The sequence below is a fragment of the Emydura macquarii genome, unplaced genomic scaffold (assembly GCF_026122565.2).
Source record: "Emydura macquarii macquarii isolate MOO-44397 ecotype Brisbane River unplaced genomic scaffold, CSIRO-AGI_Emac_v2 contig_2422, whole genome shotgun sequence".
Lineage (NCBI taxonomy): Eukaryota > Metazoa > Chordata > Testudines > Chelidae > Emydura > Emydura macquarii.
Window position 1 is genome coordinate 15,044,609 of NW_027132559.1, and position 23,582 is coordinate 15,068,190.

The 23,582-nt window shown below is 43.2% G+C and overlaps 1 protein-coding gene across 3 annotated transcripts in view; it reads left to right on the forward strand.

The window, feature by feature from the left end:
• ANKRD28 (ankyrin repeat domain 28) overlaps positions 1-13,415 on the forward strand; it is a 220,584-nt gene extending 207,169 nt beyond the window's left edge. For all 3 annotated transcript variants that reach the window (XM_067561969.1, XM_067561968.1, XM_067561967.1), the window contains 2 exons: positions 5,467-5,558; positions 12,342-13,415. In XM_067561969.1, the coding sequence (XP_067418070.1) occupies positions 5,467-5,558; positions 12,342-12,628 (379 nt within the window). In that variant the 3' untranslated portion in view covers positions 12,629-13,415. The remainder of the gene's footprint in view (positions 1-5,466; positions 5,559-12,341) is intronic.
• Positions 13,416-23,582: the final 10,167 nt, after the last annotated feature.

Sequence of the window (23,582 nt, forward strand, 5' to 3'; positions counted from 1 at the left end):
AAGGGACTGAGGGGGCGTAGGGCCAGCAGCGCCTCATATAATGCGGCATGTGTGTGGGACTCCAGGGGGCGCTAGAGCTGACCCTATGGGATTTGCTAAGGGGAAAAAAGTTTCGGTAGCTGTGCACAGAGGTGTGCACGCACCTATAGAGGAATGGACGTGAGTAACACATCTCGAAGAACATCAGTTACTGGTAAGTAACCTTGTTGTTTGCTGTTTAAAAAAAAAACAGGATGACTTCACTAATTCTGAAAAAACTGGCTGAAGAGTCCTTTCATGCTTCAGTTTTTATTTAAAAGAAAAAGCTATTTAAATGGAAACAGTTCATTTTGTTTTGTTTACTTTTATTAAAACAGAGTGACAATATGGTGTGTTTTAGCTAACATTACATCTAAAAAAATTTATTTCAAAACTGTTTTTTGAGACGAGTTAAAGGGAAATTCCAAAATTAAGTATTTCATACTATAAAACTGTGAAATGTATTTGGAACAGGGAGGGAGGGTTTTAATAAGTGATTCTTTTGTATTTTCTCTTAAAAAGTGATATATGTGATATTGGCAGTATGGAACTCCTACCCACATGGATTTCTAAACTGCTTTCAATTAGGCTTAACAATCAGAAGAAAACAAACATTTATCAGGGCTGCTAAACAACTCGTGTGTGTGGTTTAGCATTAGCAATCCTGTCGTGTGTTCCTGTTCCCCTGCTGGAATCTCTCCCATCAAATTGTTGCTCAAGAGATTTCCTTGCAGTATCACCTTCTGTCTGTTAGGGGTTGCTTTGACTTGGGAATTAGATAGCTAGGCTGCTTCTCTTCCTCTGGTCTTGCTGCTCACCATGTTGGATAAGCAGCATGGAATACCGTCAGCAAAAAGGAGAATGTGGATGAGGTGGTGGCTGGTTGTCCTGGTGCCTGGCTAATGAAAGGCAGAAAGGTGGAGAGAACACAGCTGGGAGACAATAAGGGGAACAAAAAGAGATATAGAGAATGGGGGCACTCTTAAGAAGGATGGGGACAGAATATTTTAATTTCTTCCAAACAACCTGACTCAACCACACGGCTTATATGGATCTCAAAGGGAAAAATCTATGACCCTTTTCTGACTGACAAGAAATGTCATACACTGAACTGCACAAAACTTGAATAATGTTAGTGTTTAAAATATTTTACTGGTATGGAAGTTTATTTTACAGTCAGTTCTACTTCGAGTGATTTGCTCATATCCATTCCAATATAGGTGAGTGCACGCCAGCATGCACGGTTCCTGGAACTTTTTTCCACTTAGCAGTACCCGTAGGGCCGGTTCTGGTGCCCCCTGGAGAGGCACTGCCGGCTCTATGCCCCCTCAGTCTCTTCTTTCCGCCCATGACAGTCATGGCCCCAGGTGCAGTGGCAACAAGGCCTCCGCCTAGACCCTTTCAACCCTACAGAAATAGGGACAGAAATACGGGGTTTAGGAGATGGAATTAGTCATTCACGACTCCTCCTCCCCCTCCTCCCCCCAGCAGGGGTCCCCAGGGGGTCGGGCAATCGTAGGAGACAGTTTTGATAGTGCGCCTGAGGGTGGCACCCATACTGCTCTCCTGGACCCATCCCGTCCTGCCTGACCAGGTTAAGGCCCTTCTATCCTGAATGAGCGTCCCCAAGAGGAGGTGGTGTGACCTAGTGAATAGAACACTGGACTCTGACCCAGGAGACCCTGAGTTCTAGTCCTGATTTCCTGCTGGGTGACTGCAGACAAGTAATTTAAAAAAGCAGAGAGGGGTCTGTGACCCATACTTCCTGGATCCAGGAGCCTGGTATGCCGCCCTTGACCTCAAGGATGCATACTTTCATGTGTCCATCCTCGCCAGCCACAGGTGCTTCTTCCGCTTTATGGTGGCTGGCTCCCACTACCCATTTACAGCCCTGCCCTTTGGCCATCTTCCAAGGGTGTTCACCAAACGCATGGTGGTAGCGGCGGCCCACCTGAGGCGAAAGGGTGTACAAATCTTCCCTTACCTGGACAATCGGCTGAACAGGGGCAGGTCCGAGTTCCAAGTGCAGGAGAGCGTGACCCTCACTTGCCCCACATGCAGCAGGCTGGGACTGCTCGTAAACAAGCAGAAGTCCATTCTAACCCCGGTGCAACGCATAAAATTCATTGGGGCCACTCTGGATGCTTCCCAGGCCACAGCCTTCCTACTTCAGCCACACTTTGAGGTATGGTTTCTTATCTCCCAGCTACACCGATGCCTCATGACAACAGCCAGGCACTGCCTTCAGCTGTTAGGCCACATGGCGGCCTGCACGTACGTAGTGAGACTAGCTCGCCTGAGTCTCAGGCCGCTTCAGGCGTGGTTGGCCTCGGGTATGTGCCGAGCAGACACCGGGTCACAGTTCCCCGCCTGCCCTCGCCTCCCTAGACTGGTGGAGATCCCCCAGGACAGTATGGAAACGTGTTCCGTTCAGGAAACTGGTCCCGTCGGTCACCTTAATCTCCGACGCCTCAGATGTGGGATGGGGAGCCCACATCAGGGCCTACCTGAGCATTCAGGGGCTCTGGTCGGGGGAGGACAGGCGCCTGCACATCAACATGAAGGAGCTGAGGGCTATTCACCTAGCGTGCAGGCTGTTCCTCCGATTCCTGGCAGGCAGAGTGGTGCAGGTGCTGACAGGCAACACCGCAGCTATGTTTATATAAACAAGCAGGGAGGGGTGTGCTCCTCGGCTCTCTGCGAGGAAGCTACCCATCTGTGGGGCTTTGCCATGAGACACGACTTCCACTTGACTGCCTCTAACCCCCTGGGGGTGAGGAATGACCAGGTGGATCGCCTCAGCAGGACATTTCTACCCCATCACGACTGGTCGCTGCACCCGGAGGTAGTGTTTACAGTCTTCCAAAGGTAGGGTGTTGCCCAACTGGATCTATTTGCATCAGCTTGGAACGCGCAGTGCCAAGGTTTGGCTTGCGCCGGGATCGTGAGACTGGGTCGATTTCAGACGCGTTCCTCAGTGACTGGACGGACACCCCCAGGTATGCGTTCCCGCCCATTCCACTCCTGCCCAAAGTCCTACTGAAAATAAACAGGGACAGGGTGGATGTCATATTCTCACTGCTCTAGCCTGAGGCGGCACGACCATCTCTCCCAGGACCACGGTCATCAGTTGCACCTGGACCTGGACTCCCTGCAGCTCATGGCCTGGAGGGTCTCGGGCTGACAGAGGGAGAGAGAACCTGTGCGGTGCAGGTCCAGCAAATCCTGCTGGGCAGCAGGAAACCTTCTACACAGGTCATGTATCAGACTAAGTGGAAATTGTTTACCTCTTGGGCGGAGTCCTAGGGCATTCCGCCCAGCCTCTCACCTATGCAGGCGATCCTGGAGTACCTGCTTCAACTAAAGCTCCAGGGTCTGGCACTGGTCTCGCTGAAGGTTCACCTGGTGGCCATTTCGGACTTCCATCAGCCACTAGAGGGGAGATCCCTGTTCTCCCATCCCATGTCGGTCAGGTTCCTCAAGGGGGTGGAGAGGCTTTATTCGCAGGTCCGTGACCCGGTGCCTCCCTGGGATCTCAGCCTGGTCCTCTCTAGACTCATGGGGCCCCCCTTTGAACCCATGGCTTCATCCCCTCTGCTCATGCTTTCATGGAAGGTAGCCCTCTTGGTGGCCATTACCTCAGCTAGGAGGGTCTCCGAGATCAGGGCCTTGACCTCGGAGCCCCCTTATACAGTACTCTATAAGGATAAGGTGCAGTTGAGGCCGCGCCCAGCCTCCCTGCCCACGGTGGTTTCCCAATTTCATTGTAACCAAGATAAATCTCTCCCTGTGTTTTCCCAAACCGCATGGTTTGGAAAAGGAACGGAGATGGCATTCGCCGGACGTGAGACGAGCCCTGGCCTACTACATCAAGGACAAAGCCATTCCGGAAATCGACGCAGCTCTTCGTCGCAGTGGCGGACTGGATGAAAGGATCACCTGTCTCCGCCCAGCACATCTCCACATGGATCACATCCTGCATCAAGTGCTGCTATGAGGAGGTGAATGTGCCGCTTTCGGGTGTCATCACAGCTCACTCAACCAGAACTCAGGCCTCCTCTGTGGCCTTCCTAGAGAGAGTGCCCCTGCAGAACATCTGCAGAGCTGCCACCTGGTCGTCAGTGCACACCTTCACGCCCCACTATGCCATTGTTCAGCAGGCGAGAGGGGACGCGGGATTTGGCAGAGCCGTGCTGAGGGCAGCTCACCGGTAACTCCTACCCACCTCCAGGGTATTGCTTATTTATCACCTATAGTGGAATGGATATGAGCAATCACTCGAAGTAGAAAACAAGTTACTTAACAGTAACTGTTGTTCTTCGAGATGTGTTGCTCATATCCATTCCACACCCACCCTCCGTCCCCGCTGTTGGAGTTGGCCGAAAGAAGGGAATGAGGGGGCATGGGGCCGGCCAGTGCCTCATGTGCCGTGGCATGTGTGCGGCACTCCAGGGGGCACCAGAGCCGGCCCTATGGGTACTGCTAAGGGGAAAAAAGTTCCGGGAACCGTGCACGCTGGTGTGCATTCACCCATATTGGAATGGACATGAGCAACACATCTCGAAGAACAACAGTTACTGGTAAGTAACCCTGTTTTCTACTTTGAGTGAGTGTTTTATGCTGAGATCCCAGAGTGCATCACAAATTATGTAACTTTTTTAGCAAGGTGAATGCTGACAGCAATAACTGTTTTCAAATGGATTTCAGTTTATTCATGGTTTTAATGCTGCTTACTTCTTGAACTTTAATATTTTGAGCTACAGACAATGAGTGCAATTGTTCTTTGAATAGTGTCCCTGTGGATGCTCCTTTTCAGAGTCACATATGCCCGAATGCCTCCTTTAGTTGGATACCAAGGCTATACAGGGATGTGCTGGTGAACCACCCTCAGTTCCTTCTCATCTGTCTTGGCTTAAGACAGAAGCCTAGTACATCCATATTGAGCGTACCTCGGCTTCTCTAATATTCCTATAGTGGTCTACTTTCAGATTGCAATGATGGTTTACAATTATTTTCATTATGGATACAACTAGCTGCTATATTAGCACTAAAGTGAAAAAGGGAGCATTAATGTTGCTACCCTTTTAACAAGTTCTCTTTGATTTTTTTTTTATAATCAGACATGCCAGATCAAGCGTTATTCCCTCACAATGTCATGTGTCATAAAAAGGAACAATTACTTAAGACATAAATTTTTATTGCATAAATGTTCTTTGTTGTTAAGAGGAATAATGGTTATTCAACTTTACATTCTTTCCTTCTTATTTTTAAATAAAGGAAAATTTTAAATAATTTTCCTTTAATTTTTATATTCCTTAAGCTAAGGAACAGAACAAATAAAGGATATACATAATATGATTGTCAATTAGATGGGCACCTGATTCTTAAATATTCTTTTGTCTCTTTTTTTGAGGCTTGTTTTATGACCAGGTGTGTTTGTCTTCACAGACCTCTGCATGTTGCTGCTCGAAATGGATTAACAGTTGTAGTTCAAGAACTTTTAGGCAAGGGAGCAAGTGTACTTGCTGTAGATGAAAATGGTAAGAATAAAATTTACCTTGTTTTCCAGTAAGGAACTATAGTTTATGCTCTTGGTTTGGAAAGTGGTAAACTTTCTTAAATTTGATATGGGTTGTATGATGGACTCCCTCCTTAGAAGAATGGGACATATTGATGCTGGGTCCGGTTAGCAAAGCAGGAGAAATGGAAGAACCTGATTGATTTTGGAACACATTATCAGGCACAAATTGATTTGATATTGAAGTCTGATTATATTATGTGTAAATACAATTGTTTTAGTAATATTGGAAACAATAATAATAATAGCACCGTATCAGAGTATACTCCTACTTTCGGGTATTAGTTACTTGAGCTTAATAGGCTTGCAGTTCACTAAAATGTCTTAATACATACCTTTAGAAATCTATAATCACCATAGATCCCATTTTTGGGTCTCAGGTTTCTGGCTTATAAGAGCTTTGCAGCACATAGAAACAAGGAAACATAATTGTCTCAGCACAAAGGTGAAATCGTGCACCTTGTTGGTGCATAATGGAATTTAACTCCATCAACTATCAGTTTCTTTTCTCATCTCTGAAAAGCTCTGTAATTCTCCAGTACTGTTTTATTTCCTAGCAAGAAAAGTAATTCTCAGTGGTTGCTGCTTTTTTTAAAACAGAAATGCCTGTGAAATTCATAGTTCCAATCACTTTCTAAGCTTTTTCTTTCTTTTTCTTGTAACTTCCCATTATGTTTCTGATATTTCACTGCTTAAAGGAACACTCAGTTCTATCCGAAACATTTTTTATCAGAAGTGGTGTTTGCCACATCAGTAGATCTCTAAAACGAAAAGAAATTATAAGGGTAAAATATTTTTTGTTAGTTTGTGTCAGTTGTGAATTTGACAGAACTATTTGTATGTTCAGTTTCTCCATTTCCCCTATGTAGTAAGTCAGTCCCCCTGTTTGTGTGGACCTTTAACACTGCAACAGGGGAGAGAGAAACATTTTAGTAGAAATCGCACAATTGTTAGAGGGACTTAGAGGTAAGTGTAACATGTGAACTTTAACTTTAAATTGAAAGGGCCTGTTGTTTTTATCTAATTTAGTTATCATTTGGTTTCTGTTTTTTCTTTATAGCGACAGTTTAATTTCTTTGTTTTCAGCAGTCCTGGGGATGTCCATTATGAATACAATCTGACTTTGGCATGGCCATGTCAGTTTAGAACGAGAGAGAGCAAGATGATGATGGTTTGAGCTGACAGAGGACAAGATTTGTCTGTCTTGGCCTTTTATAAGGGATTGGTAAATCCAGTTCAGGATTGTGGAAGTCATGATAGGATTAGTGGGAAGGAGAAAACAGAAAGCATCCATTACTACTACAACCTTTTTTTTATCTTGGCACAAAAGGCGTTTCATGGGAACAACAAATACCTTTGTAGGCATGAGATCTATTCTTGACATGATGACTGTTGTATATCTGTCTGCCAATCATAGGGCTTAGCACCCATCACTGTAGTATCAAAGGGTATGTCTACACTATAAATGCTACAGCTGCAGATTCTTCCATCACTGTAGTAAATCCACCTCTCCAACCTAGTGCTGTTTAGACTGGGGATTAGGTTGGTTTAACATCTCAGGGATTTGAATTTTTCATATCCTGAGTGACATAGCGAGGTCAACCTAAGTTTTAGCTGTAGACCAAGCCTAAATGTTTTCAGGTAAGGAAAACAGGTCACATGTCTTTCTTTATTTCTAGTAGTAATTCTGAATACACTCAAGAAAGATTTTGGTTCTTTATTTGATAGGCTTCTATAGCAGTGGAGACAAATGCAATTCAGGATCATTTGAGATGGAAACAGCCTATCAAGATGAGATTTTTATTGAGATGGAAACTATAATACTTTCAATTAATTAAATCACCCAGAATCAGGGAATCTCTTGCATCCTGTTACTCATACTCAGTCACCTTGGCATAACTCCTGAGAGAATAGAGATTTATCTGACCGCTTTGGAGTTTCAAATGTAACTAGATTGAGACTAGACGTGAAGTCGTAATTGAAATGTTAGGCTGTAAAACCATGAGGCAGGGGCTGTGTCTTCCTCAGTGCTCTGTACAATACCAAGCACATAATCAGCATATAAATAGAGGAGAAGCTGAAATGCCTTTCTTTATCAGCGAGCAACACCATCAACACCACCGGAACCGATGGAGCCACCAACCCCCATGGGAACATCTTCCTCCCTGGACAAGGTATTCAATCTGTCTTCTCTTTCTTCCCCGAATCACCATGGTCAATACCAAGACCTGCTCTGATGCATGGCAAAAAATCTTAACCTAACGGCGGAGAACATAAAGGACCTAGAGGACAAGTTCCTGGGCATTCTGCAGCCAGCGGGACCCTTGCACACCACTCTTCCCATATACAGTGCACTTCTTTAACCAGCTTGGACAGTCTGGCATGCTCCTGCATCATGTGTGCCTGCACCTAAGAGAGCAGAATGCAGAAACTTTGTCCCTGCAAAAGATACAGACTTTCTGTTCACACACTAACCACCCAATTCTTCAGTGATCCAGACGTCAACAGTGTGTGTTAGACAACAGCACTTCAAGACCACCCCTCTGGATTGAGCAGCCAATAAACTGGACCTGATTGGCCATAAGGTCTATACTTTGGAAGGCCTGCAGTTTCACACAGCCAGTGACCAGCTATGCTGGTGAAATACAACTTCCAAATATATGTCAAACTGGCGGATTTTCAGACCTCTCTCCCAGAAGATAAACATGCCGAGTTTCAATCTCTGGTTGAAGAAGGCAAATTGGTGGCAAGTCACCCTCCAGACTGTGGTAGACTCAGCAGACACAGCATCCTGCTCCTTAGCCGCGGGTGTGGTACTACGTAGAGACTCATGTTTACAAAGTCAGGGTACCCAAAGGAGGTCCAGACCAAGTTTGAGGGCCTTCCCTTTGATAACCAAAAACTTTTTAGTGACAAAATTGATGAGTGTCTGCACTCACTTAAGGGCTCTTGTGCCACTCTGCAGTCCTTGGACCTTTACACGCCTTTACATTTCCACGCTCTGTACTGCTTGCTACATTACCCTTTTTTGGAATCCACATAGGGACCAGCACTCGAAGAAGAAATGAAGGTTACTCACTGTAACTGGAGATTCTTTGAAATGTGTGGTCCCTATCTGGATTCCAATCCCGCCCTCCTTCCCCCTCTGCTATGGACTCTTTACCTTTCGATAAGAGGGACCTGAAGGGGCATTAACCCGTGCAGCCTCAAATGACCTCAAATGCACCCCATAGCTGACATGCACGTGAGTCAACCAACACTGCTGCAAACAGTTCTGGCGCATGGTGCATATGCGTACCCCACATTTGTAATCCAGATGGGGACCACACATATCGAACCTCTGGTTACAGTAAGTAATCTCCATTTTTGGTCTAAGAAAACCTTGGAAAATTGTTTGCAAGATTGCATAATTTACTATGCTTTACTTAGACTGCCTTTAACATCTCACATCAATATTATACCAGTGATAGCAGCTAGTCTGACTTCAGGTGTGCAGAGCATTTACATGAGTTTTCTTTACTTCTGCTAAACATCATTTTCTGGACTGTGCATTTCTGCAGTGATTCATTGTCATGTCAATGCTGCAACACCTGATTATGTCACAGCTCTTCCCATGCTCTGTGTTAAATTTGTTAAGGTTGCCTCTTTGGATATGCTTCAGGCATTGTAGTTCTCTCTCCTAATAATCCTTTTTATTTATGAGTAGAATATGAATAATGTGTCTCTTGCTTTTTCCTTTAGGGGATGGGGGAATTTTGTTTGGTTCATTTTTAGGAGTATTCATTGAGCTTATTGTAGTCAGCTCTGTCTTCACCTGTAGTAATGGAGCTTTTAAAATCTCTAACGGGAGGCAGTGTTGCCGAGTGGATAAAGCACTGGACTGGGACTCGGGACCTGAATTCTATTCCTCTGCCTGCCACTGGTGTTTGCTGGGTGACTTGGGACAAGTTACTTCACTGCCCTGTGCCTCAGTTTACCTATCTATTCCAAATGGGGATATTTGCCACCTTTGTAAAGCACTTAGAGATCTATGGATGAAAAGTGCTATATAAGAGCAGATGGTTGAGGGCATAGACATCCATTATCCTTCTTGAGGCAAGCAATCACCTCACCTTGCTGGTTATATTTAAATATAGAATGAGTTAGAGATCTCTCCTAGCTGGTGCAAGACAAATGCTCAAGCCCCACGAATATCCATCTATTATAAATGGTACTTTTAGAGAGTAATTATTAAACGTAAGTAACTTGTTTAATCTTTAGACTGGCCTATAGTTTTATTTTTTTCAGAGTTTATTGCCCATCTGGGATGTCCTGTTCCAGATGAACATTGGTCAACAGGACATTAACAAGTAGCATGTCTTAAATTTCAACTATAAAAAGCCATCAGTGTGTCTCTATTTCTTCCTTCTTTGTTGCATTAATTTCACAAGTAATAGAAATAGGGACACACATGGTCAGTCTAAATACATTTGTTTTGTCACCTTCACAAGAGATCTACAGCAGTTATGTTATCTTCAGTTCTGTGCATTGAGTATCAATATTGAGCCTTTTTCTGTTCTGCTGTGCCTGCCTAAAATGCCTTCTTCATCCCAGTAGCAGTCCTTTCCTTTGAATCCTCTTCAAATGCATATCTTCTGTAAAGACCATCATTGTTAACTTTAACCTGTAGGTGTTGTGATTTGTTATAACATTAAAAACAAAATCTGCTACACTTTTGTACATCCCTATCACATGGTCAGCTGGTGCTTTTTGAATTTGAATTATGTCTTTTTTCTAATATTGTATGCTCTTGAGGCAGAAACTGGGTCTTAATCTGTTCTGTACAGTGTTGAGCACAATGTGTCTGTACTCATCAAATAAATAATTTAAATACAAGCTCTTCTCCCCCCATTTGCTGTTCTTCCTTAATATTGTCACATGTAAATATTACTTTGTGACAAGTTGTTAAAAAGTTATCTGTGCAGTTACCTAATGTACAGCATCAGTCGAACAGACAATAACAATTATTGAGGTTTCCTTTAAAAGTTTGAGTAACTAGATCTACTTTTACAACAAAAACAATTCCTTAGCATGTAGAGTATATTTTTATAAAATAAAAATTACCTCCTTGACTACACCTTGTTAATTGATCTGATATAAATCAAACATAGGACTTCTCTTTAAAGCTTTACTTTATTTACAGAGGTTTTTACTGAATAGTTAAGGCCCTTTATTCAGTTTAACAATTTTTACCAAAAAATTCCCAGGTTTTAAAAAAGGTGTTATTTAGTTTTTACTGATGTTCACCAGAATTTTGGACCACACAGGTACATGAAAATGCTATTTGTTTAAAAAAAAAAAAAAAAAAATCCAATACATTACATTAGGTAAATGTTTGTTAATAAATTAGTCTAACAGGAAATGTGAGGCTGTCTGTTAAAGTAAGGCAATGGAATGGAAGATACACATGTATGTGTGTGCTTGTGTATGTACTATAATGCATAGTTTGTGAAATAAATCACAGTATTAAACCACTTTTCCTTACTTTTCTCTTAGTTGCTTTTTTTCTGCCCTCCCATCCCCCTGTTAACTCTGATATTTATCCAGAAAACTGAAGTTAATATTTTGCACCTATTTTCACAATTTTAATTTTTGTAATAAACCCCAATAAATTCCTGGGAAATCTTAAAACTGAAAACCGAAAACAAAGGGCCATGTGGATGCTATATCCATGTGAAGTTCCATTCGTTGAGACACTGCTAATCTGGGGGCCAAAGTTGGAGCACGGCACTCATTAAGGTCATAATCTACATGGTGGGGTAATGCACACTATGGGGTTTGATTTCTAAAGTGCACTAACATGTTGTGCATTAATTGGTCCACATAGACCCTGCTGGTGCATGCTTAAGGTTCCATAGTGTGCTGTAACATAGTGCTGTTTGAAATAGTACTGTGTTAAAGCAAGGAAACTGCAAGTCCTAACCCGCTAATGTTGCTAACATATCTTCACCATTTGTAGATCTCTAAGTTTATCTCCTCCATATCTCCTTCTTTTATATTGCTGTTTAGTAACAAAATATAGATTGTTTAAAATGTACCTGTACAAAAATTGTTTGTCTCACTTTCACGGCTCACCCTAATGTTTTGGCCAACTTGGCTTGGGACAAATATTTCAGTAAGTAAGACTGCTTATTCTGAACTGAATAGCTGTGCAGATATTCCTTATCCCGAAGCTTTACATGTTTTCAGTTGTTTTTTTTATAATAGCGATTTAAAATACCTATGGATTTCCTTCAAAAATAATTATTGGTTGCAGTTAGTTAACTGGAAGAGGAATTGTGTGTCTGTCTTCAGTCAGTTAACTTCCTGGCTGTTTGAAATCCCACTTTTTCTCCCTGACCCAAAAATTCCTAACTTTGCCTAATAAAACAATCAAATCCTACCCTCCTGAGTTTCTGATTTTCCAGGGTTTTATCTTTATTCCTGATCTTCATCCCTGCTACCAGTGTGATATACTGTAACCTGTTTAGTTGAGATGTGTATATACATAGCCTGTAATCAGCTAGCAAGCATTGATACTTCTGAACTAGCAAACTTTACAAAAACAAATTGTATTGTAATTTAAAATCTTGTTTAAGGTTACATTCCTTTTTAAACAGAGCTAAGCAATTAAAATGTTTTTACAGCTGTATGATCGCATGATCTAGAAGAATTTGTACGTTTTCTATTTTTTAAACAATGGTTTTGATTTTATTTTGATTTCTAGGTTACACACCAGCTTTGGCCTGTGCTCCCAATAAGGATGTGGCTGATTGTCTAGCTCTCATTTTAGCCACGATGATGCCTGTTTCATCAAGCAGCACTTTACCTTCCCTTACATTCAATGCCATTAATCATTACACCAACACCTCAAAAACTGTAACCTTTGACTCCTTGCCAATCATGAGGAGTGAACATAGCTCTTATTGTAGTTTCAACAACATTGGCAGGGAAGATGGCTACCCATATGCAGAAGAGGATGAACTTAATGACTCAGATTCTGAGACCTATTAAAAAGTTTCATCTGGAAATCTGAAGAGTGAACCCAGTCATCTGAAGGTCAGAATTGTGCTTTTGGAAAAAAGCAGTCAGTGTTTGATTACAAAAGAGGACAGACCCATGAGAAGATTTGGGGGGCGGGAGGGGTTGATTGTGGGTGCATCTGAAAGATCTGTGTGTGACTCAAGGAGGATTTTAAAGAGCAGGTTTTGCAAAAGAAGCATAAATACTTGCGAACTACAGCAAAAAAAAAAATTAAAGAATGTCAAAACTGTTTTATTTAATAGTACATTACCATTTTGTTTGTGGTGCCAGGAGTAACTTCCACAGATTGTGCACCCTAGTCTGTGTAAATGAACAACACTATTGTACAACAAAAAGGACACTAGATTTAACTCTAATCAATAAAACTAAAATCATTTTGAAGGCAATAAATGAGTTTGGTACAGTAGGCATTGTTTGTGCAGCAAATTGCCAAAGGACCAAATAACTTAAAGATTTTTTTAATTAAATACCTTTTTGTGGAAACTGGAATAGGTTAAATGAAATGTTGTCTTAACCAAACCTTAATTATTTCTGGGAATGAAGCTTAGATTTGGTTTTAAATGTTGATTTTTTTTTATCCTCTAAAAGCCTTCCGACATTATTAAATGTACCATGAAAGAAAGCAGATGTATCTTTCAGTTTTGTTTTTTCTTTTAGATTAAACGAAAATGAACTTGTCATACTTCTATAAAGCTAAAAAAAAAACCAGCTAACAAGGTGCAGTCAGGGTGAAAAATGTACAGTGTAATAAAAAAGGGGTGGGGTGGGAGGGAAGCAGTAATTGTTGCACAGTTTTAGATTTTTAACATCTGGGTTTTAAATTGAGATATTTTTATTTAAGATACATGAAGGGTAATTTTCTGAGAGAGTAGAACTGCATAAAAATTGAAATATAATCTCCTGGCACGCTATTATGGCTGAAAGATCTTAGGGAATGGATTTTTCAACAGTTCACCCACTTATTTACATCATACAGTTTGTAAGTTAGATGAAGTCTGTGCCTCCATATTGTATTTTTTTTTATTTTTTTAATTCTGGAGTTCTGAGTGGAAGGTGAATTTAAAAAAAGTTTCCCAGTTATCAAAAGATAACGTTGGGTCTTTGGGAAGAAATATCTGTGGTTTGGGTCATTTAAAAAAATCAGTAGAAGATGCAGGCCCCTGTAGTATAGTAGAAAATTGCCCTAAGGTTTTTATTTATAACAGACTACTGTTTTAAAAAAAAAAACCACACCTGAAAAATGGAAGACTTTGAAGTTTGTCTGTTAAATGAGTATTTAGTTTATTGGGTTCCGCTTTAACTTTAACTGTTACTTTTCAAGTGAAATTGCTTATGTACATGCAAGGGATTCTTGCATGTTCAGGTAAAGTACAAATAAATTGCTACAAATTGATCCCAATTACCTTTTATCCTTTTTGTATTGTGAAACTGGAAACCTTAATGCCACTGTAAATTGTCAGCTGGTTTTCTGAACATAAAGTGTGGAAACACAGGACAGTATTTTGATCTATTTGATAATTTTGTGGGTTTTTTGAAGAATTAATGAGCATGTACATAGAAATAGTGACTGCTTGAATACTGTATTTACCTGCACTCTTTCAGTACATCAAGATTCCTGTATATTTTACAGAGTATAATAAAACCCAGATGTGAGTTGTATTTAATGAATAATTTATTTGTATGTGTACCAAACTCAAGCAGTATTTTACAGAGATTCTTTTTGTTGAATAACTTAGAATTTATAAAATTTATTTTACAAAGGCTTTGCTGTCCTTTTAATTCTAAAGTGCATGTAAATAAATCAGATTTACAATCACTTTAAAAGGAAGAATTAGGTGATATTTAATTGCTTTTGTTTAGAATTTAGGTTGTCTTGCAAGCATCATTTGCCCAGTTGGGGGTGTTCATAAATATTGATTAATGACAGAAACTTCATACTGCATATATATAATCCTTCCACAGAATAGAGAGAGTTGGGGAGTCCATGTTTTTCTATATCACACTGTGCCCTGAATCTTCTTTGGAGTTCTTGCCATAGGGGTGTATGGGAATGGTTTAAATACCTCACCTAAGGATACAGGACAGTTGAAAGAGCTATTGTTTAGCCACACCTTTGATTCATTACATGTAATCAGTAACCTAATGTCTATGATGATGTGAACATAAGAATGGCCATCTTGGGTCAGACCAAAGGTCCACCTAGCTCAGTATTCTGTCTTCCAACATTGGCTGGTCCCAGAAGCTAACAGCCAGGACAGTTATCGAGTGATCAATCCCATGTCATCCAGTCTCAGCTTCTGGCAGTCAGAGGTTTAGGGACACCCAGAGCATAGGGTTGTGTCCCTGTCTATCTTGGCTAATAGCATTGATGGACTTATCCTCCATAAACTTATCTAGTTCTTTTTTGAACCCAGTTATACTTTTGGCCTTCACAACAGGTTGACTGTGCATTATGTGGAAGAAGTACTAAGTTTTAAACTTGCTGCCCATTAATTTCCTTGGGTGACGCTTGGTTCTTGTATTATGTGAAGGGGTAAATAACACTTCCTTATTCATCTTCTCTGCACCATTCATGATTTTATAAACCTCTAACATATTACCCCTTAGTTGTCTGTTTTCTAAGTGTTTTTTTAATCTCTCCTCGTTTAAAAGCTGTTCCATTCCCCTATCATTTTTGTTTCACTTCTCTGTACTTTTTTCAATTCCAATATATCTTTTTTGAGCTGGGGAGACCAGAACTGCACGGCACTATTCAAGGTGTGGGCATACTGTGCATGCATAGTGTCATTATATTTTCTGTCTTATCTGTCCCTTTCCTAATGGTTCCTAACATTCTGTTAGCTTTTTTGACAGTCGCTGCACATTGAGCAGATGTTTTCAGAGAACTATCCATGATGATGCCAAGATCTTTCTTGAGTGGTAACAGTTAATTTAGACTCTGTTATTTTGTATTTATAGTTGAGATTATGTTTTCCAGTGTCAGACTCCAAGTATAATTTGAACTGTAGCCAGCTCTTAATGTGCCCATGGAATTTTTTTGAATTGCACCCCTCTGGTCTAATTCTCATTTTCACAGAGGCCCCCTTCCACTACTCTGATAATGTAAAAGGGCTTTACAGGTGCCTTAGTATACATCAGATCAGGCCCACTGTTTGCAAGAATATGGTTTTATTCCAAAAAGTAAAAATATATGCATGCAAATTTGTTTGAAGAATAGGTTGTTATGGTTAAAAACTCATTGAAAAGGTATGAAACAGAATGTTCCACATTTACATTTAACAGATAAAACAAGCCTGCTTGTGGATGCTGTTTTCGACTTCTAGAATCACAGAAATGTAGGGCTAGAAGAGATGTAGAGAAGTCATTAAGTCCAGCCACCTGTGCTGAGGCAAGACCAAGTAAACGTAGACCATCACTGACAGGTGTGGGGATTCCACAACCTCCCTTAGAAACCTTTTACAAGAGTTTAACTACCCTTATAATTAGAAAGTTTTTCTTAATATATAACCTAAATCTTTCTTGTTGCAGATTGATTATTACTTCTTGTCCCACCTTTAGTGGATGTGGAGAACAATTGATCACAGGCCTCTTTATGATAGCCCTTAACATACTTGAAGACTGTTTTATCAGGTCCCCACCAGTGTGTTCTTTTCTCAAGACTAAATTATGTTTGAGTCAAACGTATTTCCAAATGTTCATAGTCTGAAAGGAGACTTAATTTAAAGTGCTTAATTTGTAATGAAAGAGGTGCTGGGGCTCAAGCAATTTTTTTACTTTCATAACTGACATGGCAAGCCCAGAGGTACCAGAACTCAGCCTTGGCAAGTCCCGGCACAAATTATGCAATTCTTTCCAGAAAAGAACATTGCACACTGCATCTTGTTAATACAATTTCTTAATGTACATGGTTATTACAACACCTTTTACCCAAGAAGCCTTCTGGGATTATCACCATGGCTACTCTGAATTCTGTTTTATCAACGGACCACTGGAATCAGCAGCTTCTCAAGTACATTTGCCTTGCTAAGAAGGGGGTACAGAATGACATGCTTTAACTACAGCAGCCCAATGAGCCATTGGCCATGGGTAACTTTGGCTTTGGAGAGAGGAATGCTGCATTTGAAGAAAGAAATTGTCACCCACAGACTGTTGTGTGTGGACATGAGAGCCTAGTCCAGGAGTGGCCAAACTTATTGACCCCTGAGACCTCCCTCGCTGCTGGACAGAATCCTCTAGCCCCACCACCTTGCCACAGGGCAGAAGCTCTGATCACCCCACCTCAGTCTGGTAGGCGGAGAATGGGGGTGGAAGGTGGTAGGGGGCTCCACAAGCCCTACTTTAACTGTAAAAAAGCAGCATGTGGCTCACAAGTCACGGTTTGGCAACTCCTGGCCTAGTCTTTAAAATCTTACACAAAGCATGCATAATCCCATTAAAATCAACGTCTGCTTTTGTGGGTAGGGTTTAACAAGATCTAGCCGTTTATTTGTTTCTCTTTCTGTCTTCTTCCACTCCCTCCCGCCCCCACCCCAAATTTTTTACTCCAAAACTCAGAATTGTATGAATAGAATTGGAATTCTCTCTCTCTCTCTGTCTGACACCCTTTTAACAAAGGTACATTTACTGGTTACACTGTATCTCTGAGAATTCTGCTTGTGAGGATTATCGCCCTGACCATCCCTTCATTAAAATTATGAGGGATAGACTTCTGTCTTAAGCAACATCATTTTTAAAATTCATGACTTGAGACTTTTGCCTATAGCTGTGCACCCACCTCTGATAACAGTTGAACAAAAATTACCAAGAATCCTTTTTTCCTTGCGTAAATAAATAGGCAGGGAGCTATGATGCATTTACAATAATTGGCTCTGGCTTGGGCTTTGTTTGCCTATGATCAAAGCCACTTGCTGCTATTGCAGCATATGCAGAATTTGCACCCAAAATATAAAATGCTGCCTGTGATTTTTTGTGTGTGGTTTATTCTGCCCAAGATTTTCAAAACTGACTTCATGTAGGGTAAAATTCCATTTTTGGGTCCCTAATTTTAGATCAGGCCTGATCTCTGGAGGATGGATACTTTCTCTTCCTCCCCCCTCCCTCCCTGAAAATTAGGCTCTTTTAAGGTGTCTCATGTTCAGGACCCAGAATCAATGGTCACTTTTGAGCAATCTTGGCTCTGCTCCTTTGGCCCTGGCCAAATTGGAGATTTATTAATAATGCTGGCAGTATCGGAACCCAAGTAACATGGATGTCTCGTTGGACGACTCCTTTTCCTTTCCCCTTCATATCTAGGCTGTTTCCAAATCTTGCTGCTGCTTATACCACAACATTGCTAAGATTTAATCTTTTCTCTCTGTCTATGCAACCAGAACTCTATGCTCTAGACTCTTCTTGTGCTTCCTGTACACACAAACACTGAATCACCTTTTTTCCACAAGTTCGCTGCTCCACCCTTGACAGCTGCTTCGGAGTTGGCATAAAGGAAAAGACCACTGGGCCATTAAGATCCATGGCCAGCCTGACATTATGGATTGGGCATTCTTCTGTGCCTACTTATGCAGTGCTATCCCATTACTTATATTACAGTAGCACCCAAAAAGTGCAAGAAATGGGGGAGTAAGGAGTTCCATATAATTATCATATAGAGATGTGCAAAGCCTGAGACACACACTCACAATTTGTTGAGACCTTCCCCCTTTTTGAAACCCTGACACGGAATCTTTCAAAGCGTAGGATCCTCAGTCATCCTCTTTAATTCCTCCAATACATGTACATGTTTTAACTGTCATGCTAGTGCTATCCTATATCTACCCAAAACCCAAATGGCTTTTCCTATGTTCACTAACAGGATGAGAATCAAGTGACACATGGTATTCAGCTCTCCCTGATTGAGTACACATATCTCATTACTTCCTTGATATGAAGGAAATAAAATCTGGAAATCACTAGTCTCTTGCTGGATGGCACACACAAGTCTATATCCTCAGCCAGTCAGTATGCAATTATCTAATAAAGATAAAATGAGTAACTCATCCTACTGCACCAGCATCCATCAGACCAAATCTGCAGGTCAATCATTAACTGTAACGGAAATGAAGTCATAAAAACCAATGAAGTCATGAAATAATATGCTGTATGATGATTTTCATAGTCAAACTCAAAGAATTAATCTGATCTTTTAGTATTTTCTTTGCTTCATTTTTCTCTTCATTTACTACATTACAGTATAATAGTTTGTCAGTGTGGTATATAGTATTATAGCAGTTAATCATAGATATTGCTCCAGAAACTTTGTGTTAATCATTTAACAGCCAGAGTAATCACTAGGATTCTGCCATCTGGCACATGCAATTTTTATGTAAAAAAAACCTTTGTCCCACAATCCATTGTGTGTCTTACAGCTCCCATTAAATGATTTTATGAACTATATATAAATTGCCTAAAGATCACAACCATCTGAGAGAAATGTCTTTAATTAGGAATAGTTTCAGACAGAGTAGTATGTGTAATGCAGTTATTAATATCCAATGCAGATTTAACTTAAACCTTTTTAGCACAATGGCTTGCATAAAAGCATGTAAACCCAAAAGTCTCACAATGTAATCTAATTTTTTCACATTGGTTTCTTGGTTTTATTTTTTTATTTCTAAACTACTAAAATCCTTCTATAAATGTTCATAGTGCTGCAGGAGTTTTAGCCAGTCAAACATGTGTAATGATCAGTTGCAACTGGTGTTTGACACAGTGCACCTGGGAAAATGAGGTTTTGAACTCAGCAGTGATTCCACATGGAATTAGGTATAACCAACTTTCTACAAAAATAAGGGTATAATTCCAATAAGGGAGTTCTTGTTAATATGAAACTAGGGTTTAACTAATGTCACCAGACTCTCAATGAAAGTCACAGGCTCATATGTATGGTTTTATTGCTTCACATATTTCTTTATTGTTGTTTGTCTATTCAATTCCTTTCTCCTGTTTATCTTTTCTACTAAATTCTCTCATCTGTAATGTCTTTCTCCCCTCAAGCTGCTTTGGCTTTTTCCTTCCTCCCCACTCCTGCAGTCTCTGAACCAATTCAGGACATAAATGTGTGCAGTGGAGGCTGTAGTTGTAGTTTTTGCTTTTAAAATGTACCTACTTTTTCTATTTGATAAAAACATAGCTCAAATGCTGCAGTAGCCATCAGCAAACATTAAGAAACCTAAAGTAGTTGCTTTTTATAACAGGGTTTGTTCTACTTCGAGTGATTGCTCATATCCATTCCCATATAGGTGAATGCGCACCCCGTGCACTGGTTCCCGGAACTTTTTTGCCCTTAACAAGCCCCGTAGGGCCGGCTCCGGCGCCCCCTAGAGTGCCACGCTCATGCCGCGGTATATCAGGCGCCACCGGCCCTGAGGGCCCTCAGTTCCTTCTTTTAGCCTGTGACTGTTGTTGGAACGTTTGCCTCTTGCTAACAGCAAGTAGCTTCCCCGTTCTTCATTGTTCGTTGTTAATTAGTTTATAGTTGTTAAGTATAGACAGTTAAGTTTGAATAGTTAAGTGTTAGAATTAGATAATAGATAGATAGCCCCCAGGGGCTTAAGGTTGGGCCATGCCTGGCTCAACCGGTTTTAAGGCCTGTGCCGCTTGTGGCAAGGCTCTTCCAGTGAGTGACCCTCACGACTGCTGCCTCCGTTGTCTCAGGGAGCAGCACCGAAAGGACAAGTGCAAAATTTGCAAGGCCTTCAAGCCACGGACCCAGAAGGAGAGGGACGCCCGCTTGACGGCCATCCTGATGGAGTCTGCGCTTTGGCCAGACTCCGAACCAGCGCGATCCCTGGCGGCACCAAGTGTCTCCTCAGTGCGCAGTGCCCCACTGGCACTGGAGCGCCAGCAACCTTCGGTGCCAAGGAAGAAGTGGCAGGAGGCCGCTCCCAAGGACTCCCCCACGCCACTGGTCGGGCCAGGGGCTAGTCAGGAGATGACCCAGCCGTGTGCCGTGGAGAGTACTCGTCCGCCCCCAGGGTGTTTACAAAATGCATGGCGGTGGTGGTGGCACACCTGTGCCGCAGAGGGGTTCAGATCTTCCCCTACCTGGACGACTGGTTGATTCGGGGCAAGTCCAGGGCCCATGTGAGAAACAGCCTGGCGCTCACCTGTGCGACATGCACCAGACTGGGGCTGCTCATCAACAAGCAGAAGTCTACTCTCATCCTGGTGCAGCGCATAGACTTCATCGGAGCCACCCTGGACGCCACACAGGCCAGAGCCTTCCTCTCTCAGCCTCGCTTCGAGGCAATGGCTGCCATAATAGAAAATCTCTACAGGTCCCCCATGACGACAGCCAGGCACTGCCTTCAGCTGTTGCAACACATGGCAGCTTGTACGTTTGTGGTGAGGCTGGCTCGCCTCAAACTCAGGCCGCTCCAGGCGTGACTAGCCTCTGTGTACGCACCAACCATGCACTCGTTGAACAGAGTGGTCATGGTTCCCACTCAGGTACTGACCTCCCTGGATTGGTGGAGGGACCCAGGGGAGGTTTTGAGGGGTGTCCCCTTCAGAGACTTGGCACCATCGATAACAGATCACGGATGCCTCGGATGCGGGCTGGGGGGCCCACATCAGCAGCGACCTCAGCACCCAGGGGCTCTGGTCGGCTAAGGAGAGGTGTCTCCACATCAATGTCCAGGAGCTCAGGGCAGTCCGCCTGGCCTGCAAGGAGTTCCTCAGATTCCTGAGGGGCAGGATGGTGCAGGTCTTCACGGACAACACAGCAGCCATGTTCTACATGAACAAGCAAGGGGGGGGCGCTCCTGGACCTTTGCTAGGAGGCCATTTGTCTTTGGGACCTTGTGGTGAGGCACGACTTCCACATATCTGCCTCTCACCTCCCAGGGGTCAGGAATGACAAGGCGGGCTGCCTCAGCAGGTCATTTCTCCCCTGCCACGACTGGTCACTACATCCAGAGGTGGTGACTTCCATTTTCCGCAAGTGGGGTGTTCCCCAACTGGACCTGTTCGTGTCATCCTGGAACAGGAAGTGCCCGAGGTTCTGCTCTCTCTGAGGTCGCGAGCCGGGCTCCATCTCCGATGCGTTCCTCATAGACTGGACGGGAACCCTCATGTATGCATTGCCCCCCATTCCGCTGCTGCCCAAAGTCCCCTTGAAGATCAGGAGGGACAAAGCGGACATCATACTGATCGCCCCGGCCTGGCCGAGACAGCATTGGTTCAGCATGTTGCTGGACCTATCTATCACCACGCCAATGCTGCTCCCGAGGCATTACGACTTGCTCTCCCAGGATCAGGGTCACCTGCTGCACCCGGACCTGGACTCCCTCCACCTGACAGCATGGAGACTCCGTGGCTGACAGAGGGAGAGAGAGCCTGCTCAGTGCAGGTCCAACAGGTTCTACTGGGTAGCAGAAAACCTTCCACTCAGGTGGTGTACCGGGCCAAGTGGAAGCGCTTTTACCTGTTGGGCGGAGTCCCGGGGTATCCCACCAAGCTGTTCGCCCATACAGGCGATTTTGGAGTACTTGCTCCATCTGAAGCTGCAGGGTCTAGCACTGGCCTCCTTGAAGGTGCACCTGGCGGCCATCTCAGCCTTCCACCAGCCGATGGAAGGGAGGTTACTATTCTTGCACCCCATGTCAGTTAGGCTCCTCAAAGGGGTGGAGAGGCTGTATCCGCAAGTCTGTGACCTGGTGCCTCCCTGGGATTTGAACCTGGTCCTCGCCGCTCTGACAGGACACCCCCCTTCGAGCCTCTGGCTACATGCCTGCTGCTCATCCTCTTGTGGAAGGTAGCCTTCCTGGTGGCCATTACATTGGCTAGGAGGGTCTCCAAGATCCAAGCTTTAACCTACACCATCTTTTATAATGACAAAGTGCGGCTGAGACCCCACCCGGCATTCCTGCCCAAGGTGGTGTCCCAGTTTCATTATAACCAGGATATCTTCCTCCCCGTGTTTTTTCCTAAATCGCACGGTTCGGAGGAGGAGCAGAGATGGCACTCGCTGAACATGCGACGAGCCCTGGCGTACTACATCGAGCAGACGTGGCTGTTCCGGAAGTCAACACAGCTGTTTGTGGCAGTGGTGGACCGGATGAAGGGTTCACCTGTCTCCACCCAGCGCATCTCCGCCTGGATCACCGTCTGTATCAGGTCCTGCTATGAGCAGGCAAAGGTGCCGCTTCCAGGAGCTGTGTCAGCGCACTCAACCAGAGCCCAGGCCTCGTCGGCGGCCTTCCTGGAAAGAGTGCCCCTGCAGGACATCTGTAAGGCAGTGACCTAGTCGTCAGTCCACACCTTCACATCCCACTACACCATTGTGCAGCAGGGGAGAGAGGACACGGCCTTCGGCAGGGCGGTATTGATGAGAGTAGCTCGACGCTGACTCCTACCCACCTCCAAGTATGGCTATTTAATCACCTATATGGGAATGGATATGAGCAATCACTCGAAGTAGAAAACAGGGTTACTTACTATTAACTATTGTTCTTCGAGATGTGTTGCTCATATCCATTCCACACCCACCTTCCGTCCCTGCTGTCGGAGTCGGCAGAAAGAAGGGACTGACGGCCCTCAGGGCTGGCGGCACCTGATATACCGCGGCATGAGTGCGGCACTCCAGGGGGCGCCAGAGACAGCCCTACAGGGCTTGCTAAGGGCAAAAAAGTTCTGGGAACCAGTGCACAGTGCGCGCGCTCACCTATATGGGAATGGATATGAGCAACACATTCTGAAGAACAACAGTTACTGGTAAGTAACCCTGTATTTTTTATGCATCATGCTTAGGGTATGTTTTTGTTAGGATCAATCTTAGATGAAGATGACTATCAGTAATCTGTGCAGAAGTTAAAACAGGAATAGCGAATATTTTTTATCCACAAGTAGAATGATCAATATTAATGACAAAAACAAGTCTTAAGTGGGA